This window comes from Volvox carteri, assembly GCF_000143455.1.
Source record: "Volvox carteri f. nagariensis unplaced genomic scaffold VOLCAscaffold_3, whole genome shotgun sequence".
NCBI lineage: Eukaryota > Viridiplantae > Chlorophyta > Chlorophyceae > Chlamydomonadales > Volvocaceae > Volvox > Volvox carteri.
In genome coordinates, this window is record NW_003307546.1 from 185,093 (window position 1) to 193,923 (window position 8,831).

Consider the following 8,831-nt stretch of genomic DNA (forward strand, 5'->3'; position numbering starts at 1 on the left):
GCTGGATGGAGCTGCCTTGATTCCCTTCAGGTTGAGATGTGGATCGGCATGCCCATTATGTCAGCCAGCTCAGTGGTTGAAGAAGACACGGTGGGGCATCGCGTCGGGTCATGTGGGCCCAGCAGCCATTGCCAAGGCCAACTCCTGGGGCCCCATGGTTGTGGACAAGCCAAAGCCCTCGGTCGACTGCAATTGTACCTTTCCATCCACAGAGATGGGTGTCTCTCATGTCCTAGTGACGGTAGTGTTACTGTTCTGCTGTGTGGCAGCGGCAGTGGGTTCCACCCACTGCACGGTGGTGGTGGTGAATGGCTGCCGCTTTCCATCGATGGCGGTGGATGCTTTCCTGTCATGTAGCAACGGTGACATTTCCATTCCGTTGTATGGTGGTGGTAGTTGTCTCCCTGTGTGGTGGCAGCAGTGGCAACCAACTCCTGCTGCCCAGCAGCAGTGATGGATGGCCCCTGTCACCCAGCGACAGGGACATTCCTTCCTGCTGTATGGTGGTGGTAGATGTCTCCTGCTGCATGGTGTCAGCGGTGGCATCTGTCTCCTTTTGCCCCACAGCAATTGTGAAATAAACGCCGTTATTTGGGATGCAAGGAGGAATTGCTTTCCTTACACTATCTGGTCAACTTACCCAAGTTATGAAAGATTTCGGATAGATTCGGAACACCGGAACACGGAACACCAAAACAATCCGCTCGTTCCAACGCGCATAAACATCGCTCAAGTAGTATGAACATCAAGGAAAAACAGCACTAGCTGCTTTATCGCTCTTCCCGTGGTAGTTGGTAGAACACCGCACCGTACACCTTTTCCGTTGACCGCGTGCCGTTGACTGCAATAAGAAATTTTCACCAAAAAGGAAAGTAGATACGTTATCGCGGTTCTTTCCACGGAGGACTTTCGCGTTGTAAGCACGCCCACCATAGACTACTCTAAATTTGAATTCTTGCACTATAATTTCGTAACAGCCACCGTGGCGCAGCAAACTTGACCTAACGAGTTGCCAACTGTGGTAGCTACTATTTCATTATTGGATCGAAATGGTTTCCACACGGTCGGGCCGCGTAATATCTACCGAGGCAACATCGTTCGGGCGGATGACGCGTTCTCGTGCTAGGAAGGAGGCAGACGTGCATCAGGAGGATGCAGCTATTGATGTGGGCCAGCCTGAGGTTACCAGTCCAGCCCCACCAGCGAATTACTTTGCATCTAATGACGTGACGGCAAGCCCCGCCCTTTTTGGCGGTTTTGACAGACCGCTGGCAAGTCATCCAACAGCGGTGACCCCGATGCAGCTGGATAGGTCGAGCATCCCTTTTCAGGAGCGACTTGTAAAGACAGTGGGCAAATCTGCTGCCAAGACCCCCAGCGGTCGAACGGCTTCGATGGCGATAACGTCTACGTCAACGCCATCGGCTAAGGACGTGAAGCAGCTTGCCGCTGTTCCGCTGCCTGATGATGCGGCCACCGCTGATTCCGAGCCATTCGCTTCCTCGGAGGATGAGCCAGCTGGGCCTGCCTCGCCTCCAAAGGATCGGGCCGACTCTTTGCATGCTGCAACTGCTGGAACGCAAAGCGCGCGGCGGGCTTCAGGCACGCTCGGGTTCTTCTCGTGCAGCAGCGTCCTCGTCACGGCTTTGCTGGCCCTTCTCCTGTCGCCTTGCCTTGACCCGGGACACCTGGCGATGAATTCAAAAAGCTACGAGCGTGTTTGCAAAAGCATGGTTCTTATCCGCCACAACGCGGTCGACCGTACCCAGCAGCTGGGCGTCCTTGCCGTGGAGCGCGTCGACGCGCTGCAACGGAAGCTGCAGCAGGGCCTCCCGCCTGCGGCCGTCGACGCAGTAGAACAAGCTTGGGGTTCAGTCAAGGAAGCGCACCTCGCAGCGTGGACAGTGATCAGTCCGCTGGTTGAGAAGGGAAAGCAGCACCTGGGGCCTACCTGGGAACGCGTGAGGGCTCTTTGGGAACAAGCGCAGCCTGAGTTGCGCGAGATATTACGTAAGCTGGCCACGCACGTCATTCCTTTCGCTGAGAAAGCGTTGGAGCGCATTATGTCTCTTTATGTGCCACAACCGAAAGCCAAGCCCGTATCCATTACCTGCATCGATTTCCATGACTTCATGTCACTATTCGACACGAACTCTGTTCGCCCCGAGTATTTGCAAGAGCTGTGGGATCAGGCCGCTCGGCAGGTTGCCACCCAGCAGAAGGTTCCTACCTGGCTGTTGACCTGCAAGACGGAGGCTGATTGTATCGAGGCCGCAGCATTTCTCCAAAAAGCAGCAACGAGCTTTATTTACATCGATGGAGCTGTCTATGGATTGCCGGAAACAGACGGCCAACTGCAGCGCGAGCTCGCCACGTTCATCCGCGCGTACCCGGACGGGCTGGTGCTGATAACACGGCCCGAGCAACTGCATCCCAACAGCCTCTCCGTGCTGGTCAACGCTGCATCGGAGAGCGGCCACCTGCAACTGGATGGTCGACCCGTCGTCTGTAAGCGGGCTCTATTCCTGCTTCTGGCTCATTACCCGGCTGATGTGGAGCAGACGCTGGCGGTGAAAGAGTGGCTTGGGCAATCCATCTTCTCCACGGTAAGTTGGCACATTTGCTGTGTGCAATGAAAGGGAGATTCATGTCGTGCATGGCACCAGAGGTTCATGTCGCACCACACCGGCGAAGACGAGCGATTTCACTCTTTATGTTACGAGCATCAAAGAAGAATTTGGTGCATGCAACGCGCACCGCCGTAAACTCCCCCCCTAACGCACACACAAGCTTTCTTGTCCCATGCCTGCAGGATGCTGACGCAAGCCAGGCTAACGCAGGCCGGAACTCGGCGGTAGGAATGAGCTTCCGACGGCGCGTGGACGCAGTGCTTCCGCTCGGCAGGCTGTCTGGCGCGTCAAACATTTCTTAAGCCCGTTACGGCGACATAGGGCGACGTGGGAACGGCTCTCGCTTGGCGTCGTACTATGTGCATGGCCCGGCATCTAAGTTGACCAGGAGCTTATGTTTCTAGCGGGTATTAAGTGGAGGTGCCCACGAGATGCTGGTTGCATGGATGTGAGGGGTTGCAATAATGCTGTAGTGATACGGCGGACTTATCTAAGTCTAGAGCGCGTCTGACTCACTGTACGAAGGGAGTACCGTGAGTTTACTAGCACGTGCAAACGAGTGGTAGGCACGGGCATTGCACTAAGCGGACGCATGGCGATGCAGGTCAATGTCTGAGATGAACCTGGGAGAGTTGTGGTCAGTTCTTGTCGTGGTGTTTGCTGCTTGTGTGGCTGGCATTCGTCATACGGTCGTGCACATGTCACAGCAGCTCTTGGCTTAGCTGCTCATTCGTTACTGTGTGTGTTGGCCTTCCTCATTTTTGAATGCATATGGCATAATACTATGGCCCAACTATAACTAAATTGGCGTATTGACCCTAGGAGCTGCGGTATTCAGCGGCCCTCAAGAGAGCACTGGCTTGACTTTTCGTGCAAATGCTGCAAAACTCAGTTCGTCATCGCCAATCTTATGGGCTTGGGTCAGGACCTAACATTCGTCAGCATCGTTCTGTCCAAGCTCGACGCAACCTTCTTCCTAGGGTCCATGCCTGCGCGAACAGGGAGAAAGAGGTGAAGCCTGGAGTTTACGAAGGGTATGTGATGTTGGAGTAAAAGCTGCACTGAAGAGAAAAATTAGGGAACATCCCAAGGGCTTAAGCCGTTATGCCTGTGTGTGCTGGAGGATGCATTTACTACAAAACTATATATTTCTCGCATATACAGGTATTGGACATGGAAAGGCTACAATATACGCTACCAAAGGAGCGGCGACCAGGGAGAGCCGGTGCTGCTTGTGCACGGGTTTGGGGGAAACGCAGATCACTGGCGGAAAAATACGCCGTCGCTGGGTGCGCGCCACCGCGCCTTTGCCATCGACCTGCTCGGATATGGCTTCAGCGATAAACCGAACCCCAGGTAGCTCTACCACAATAAGGGGCCGCGTGCTACGATGATACCCTCCCAAGCACGCGAGCATCCGCACCTCACAAGGACTGGCCAGATGCATGATGCGTCCTAGGCTCACATAATCTCCACCCCTCAACCATGATGCCTGCTAGGAAAAAGGGGTTCACAGGGGTCACAGATGACTGCGGATGGGAGACGGCGCCTGCGGGGGTTGTGTTGTGCTGGGGGATGGCACCACTGCTCCAGCTGGCCAGCTAAGTAGGTGCAAACGGTGGGCGGTCAGGCCGCGTTTGGTGGAGCCGTATCATAACCACGTCAAGCAGCGCACGCGTGGAGAGTCAAGGGAAGCGTGTGTGGCCCCTGCGTTCTGCTGGCGGCCCCGCTGTGGCCCCATGAGGCTCTGGGGAAGAGGTTTACGCACATACACAGACGCGCCGCGCAACTCCACGTTGACCCCTCCCCTCTTCCGCCAGGTCCGCCCCCCCCAACTCGCTGTACTGCTTTGACAATTGGGGTGAGCAGCTGACGGACTTCATTCAGCAGAAAGTCGGGGAGCCTGCCTTCGTCGTGTGTAACTCTGTGGGAGGTGAGTGCAGGGGGGATGTGAAGGAGGTACGGAGGATTGGGCCGGGGGAGCCCTAACCACAAATCCCCTTCCCCCTCCCCTTCCCCTTTCCCTTCGCGGACTTCCCACAGGTCTCGCGGGTCTTCAGGCCTCCATCTCCGCCCCTCACCTTGTTCAGGGGGTGCAGTGTTTGGACATCTCCCTGCGGGGGCTGCACGTGCGGCGGCAGGCCTCCTGGCAGCGGCCCATGGTGGCGGCATTCCAGCGCCTGCTCAGAGACACCCCGGCGGGGAGGGCCTTCTTCGCCAACGTGGCCACGGAGCGGGTGTGCGGGGTCGGGAGAGGGTGTGCGGGGTCGGGAGAGGGTGTGCGGGGTCGGGAGAGGGTGTGCGGGGTCGGGAGAGGGTGTGCGGGGTCGGGAGAGGGTGTGCGGGGTCGGGAGAGGGTGTGCGGGGTCGGGAGAGGGTGTGCGGGGTCGGGAGAGGGTGTGCGGGGTCGGGAGAGGGTGTGCGGGGTCGGGAGAGGGTGTGCGGGGTCGGGAGAGGGTGTGCGGGGTCGGGAGAGGGTGTGCGGGGTCGGGAGAGGGTGTGCGGGGTCGGGAGAGGGTGTGCGGGGTCGGGAGAGGGTGTGCGGGGTCGGGAGAGGGTGTGCGGGGTCGGGAGAGGGTGTGCGGGGTCGGGAGAGGGTGTGCGGGGTCGGGAGAGGGTGTGCGGGGTCGGGAGAGGGTGTGCGGGGGATCAACAGAGGGAGAATGTGGGGAGGGGCAGCGCATCAGGCCGCAGCCTTCTCCCGGGTACGTGGCCGTGCTGGGGGGAAAGTTCCTATATAGGGAAGGGACCACTGCAGGCCCTGGCCGACCGCCACCTCCCCACCTCCCCACCCTATTACAGACCGTGGGCAACATCCTTCGTCAGGCGTACGGCCGCAAGGAGGCAGTTACGGAGGAGCTTGTTCAGGCAATCCTGCGACCAGGGCTGCAGCCCGGTGCCGTGGACGTATTCCTGGACTTCATTAGCTACAGCGGGGGCCCACGTGAGTACGGCAAAGTTATTACTGTGCGGGTTTACTGCTTCCGGATTGCTGGCACTATTTAGACACGTGCGTGGAGACAGGCACACAACATACGTCAATACACACACACAAACCGCGATATCAGGAGTTTGTAATAGGGAAGTGCCTCCTCCTTTCTTTTCCTTCTTTTATCCTTCCTTGTCGACCTTTCCTTCGGCTCGTTTAGAGCCGACATGGGTCCCATCTGGTTCGTTTTCCTCCTCCCTCCTCCCTCCTCCCCCTCAGGTCATCCCTTTCTCTTCTCACGTCAGTTTTGTTTACTCTTTCGCCGCCTTTACACTTACCTTAACTACCTTACGGATTGGGTCTACTGCCCTTCTTTCGCTCTTATTTTAGCCTTGGCGGCTAGGTAGGTAGGTTTCCGCTGTCGTCATCACTGCTAACATCATCGCGAGGACTGCTTCTTTACAACCGCCGACTGGTTAGTTCTGTTTTCTTCACATCTGCCGCCGCAGCATCCTTTCCTTGGCATCAGCTTCACCCTCCTCCCTCCCCCACCCGGCCTCCCCCTCCCCCACCCCACCCCATCATGCAGTCCCCGAGGACCTGCTGTCCGCCACCCGGGTCCCCGTCAGCCTGGTGTGGGGGGAGGCGGACCCGTGGGAGGATGTCAACCTGGGGAGGCGGCTGTTCGCGCAACTGCCCGCTGTCGTGGAGTTCGTAACACTGCCTGGGGTAGGTCGGGGTGGGGAGATGGAGCGAGGGGAAGGTTCAAATCGTCATGGGGGCAGCGAAGCTCCGTCGCCACACACACACACACACACACACCTCTACCACCTGATTGGGGACACATCCGCCCATTTGGGGGTTCGTGTCGGTGACTCGGCCAGGGCGCATACACCGATCTTCCCGTCCCCCTCCCGCCAAGGCAGCATTATAACCCATTCCCATTTATCCCCCCACCCCCACCCCCAAAAGGTGGGTCACTGTCCCCAGGATGAGGCCCCCGACCTGGTCAACCCCCTCATTGAGAGGTTTGTGGCCACATATGCCTCCAAGAAACAGGCGGCTGTAGCAGCCGCGTCCGTTAGCACTGGTAGCAACAGCAGCATCAGTAGCGGTGGCGGCGGAATGTAGCATCATCAGGTGGAGGGAGTGTTGCTCGAGGGGAGGGATGAGGGCCGAAGAAACTTAGCATTTTATTGTTATTGCTATTGGCTTCCGGGCTTGGCTGGCTTTGTACAGTACGGCGATATTTCCTGACGGTATAACCTGAGGGTGTGGTTCCCCCAGGCTTGTACACTCCTGCCCTGGCAGCAGCTTCACTCGCTCGTGGTTCGTCTTTCCCCCCGGGCTGAGGGCTGAGAGCTGAGAGGAGGGCCCAGGGGAATTGCGGTCCGGAATGGGCAATGAGGAGTGTGTCCAAGGGTGTTATACTCTTATATATTTTTTATGGCAGGTAGGGCCTTTGAATGCTACGAGGGATTAAAGTTGCAATCACGGAAGGGTCAATGCAGTCACGTACCCGGCAGAGGTGCTATTTGGCTACTTAGGACATAGGCAGAGAGGGCAGAGAAGGCGAGAAGGAGAAAAAGACAGAAAAAACGAGTTGAGAGAATTGTTTTTTCAGCTTTTGCATGAGTGGAATGTGTTTGGTGGTGTGCGGTGCCGGGGGGCGATGGCGGCTCGGTGTGGTGGTGGGGGAGGGAGAGTGGGGAAGGACCGCGTTGGGGAGGAAATGGAGTAGGAAGTGGAATGGAGGAGGCGCGTGAGGGTGATGTAATGTTACCAAGGGGTTTAGGTTGAAATCGGGGCCCGCCTACAGAAGGAGCATGAGAGGGAGAGATAAGAGAGATATAGAGAGGATGTGAATGTGTGTAATGCATCTGCGGGTTGATGGGTGGTTGTCCGGTGGAGTGGTGAAAGAAGCCAAATGTAAACTAAAGGATTAACGGGCAGCTTTTGCCCGTTAGACTTCTGCCGAGGACTGCTGTGGGCGCGTCTGGTAGCAGCGACTTGCATGAAAAGGGGTGCTGGAGTGGCGATATGACGATATGCGATATGACGACAGCCCGCCGTTTTGGCTCCGGGAACTTGTACCCCGAAGACTGCCAAGACTCCCAACCGAAAGCCCTTAAATATATTATGTTTTACAGATTTCTTTGCTGGCACTGTTTACCTTTCCCGTATGCTGGCAGGCCCCCGAGTTACAGAATTTGTAAACCCTTCATCGAAACGCAATTCAAGTGGTGCAAGAATGGAATTAAATCTATAATACCTTTGACAACTATTTGCAGGAACAGCCGTAATACGGGAGAATTTCGCTGGCACGTCGAGAAAAACATTTTCCGGGGTCACCCGTATCGACAATTTTGTCACGTATGCACACCTCAAGGAGTCCACCATTTCGCTGTTCTTTCTATACATCTGTGGTGAAGCTCAAAACCAGACGTTTTTGTAGCTATGAGATACCGGGACCTGCCTCATCGCCACAAGAACATAATTGTAAAATAGCTGTTCGGTATTGAGGCGGGCGGGAGACCTGTTCATAAAAACTTGCCAGGTGGTTGCATCTGGTCGTGTCGTGCATGAGACAAGGACCTGATCTAACCCCACACCCCATCGCATTGCTATTGCCACCAGCCTCTTCGGTCCGTAATTTATAACCACACACACACAGCTTGGGGGAAGGGGGGAGGAGGCGGGCACGATCAGACCGGAACGTGTACTTGGACAGGACTAATCGCGGCACCCCGTTCTGCCCTCCGTTGCACGAGTCCTCCAGAACGGAGGAAGCTACTCCACAACTGTATTTTTTTTGAGAGACACTGAAAGAGGACATAACTATCCAGACGCGCTTACCCTTTCGTAGCCCCAAGTGCTGGGTGTAGTACATTTCCGTACGAACATTCCATTCGAGTTACAACAGGTTGTATCCAGGGGGTTACACACACCTACACACACACACACAGGGCCCGTCACGTATCTTCCCAAGGGACATCCCCCAATCATTCCCCCCCAGACCCCCCTGGAGTAGTAACCCGCCCACTACCACCCACCCGCCTGCTGCGTGCCAGCAGCACCCCCGGCCCCCGGGCTCCTATGCACAACCAGATAAATACACATGGACTTACATAGCCCACACATACATACATATATACATACACTCCTGGAGGTAGCAAAAGGTTCGGTTCCCTCCCGCCCCCTGCGCAGCTCTCCTCTCCCTTCCGCGACGCACTGCAGCGCCCGCCCCCATCCCTCTGCCCCCCCCCCCCCCC

The 8,831-nt window shown here is 56.7% G+C and overlaps 1 protein-coding gene across 1 annotated transcript; it reads left to right on the forward strand.

Annotated features, from left to right (window-relative positions):
* Positions 1–3,735: 3,735 nt before the first annotated feature.
* Positions 3,736–6,690, forward strand: VOLCADRAFT_55777 (uncharacterized protein; the record flags this gene model as incomplete). The annotated part of the gene is made up of 6 exons (XM_002946299.1): positions 3,736–3,986; positions 4,451–4,563; positions 4,674–4,867; positions 5,433–5,574; positions 6,149–6,288; positions 6,532–6,690. Coding segments are annotated over 6 exons (999 nt in total), but the record flags the coding sequence as incomplete, so codon positions are not given.
* Between the last annotated feature and the right edge of the window lie 2,141 nt (positions 6,691–8,831).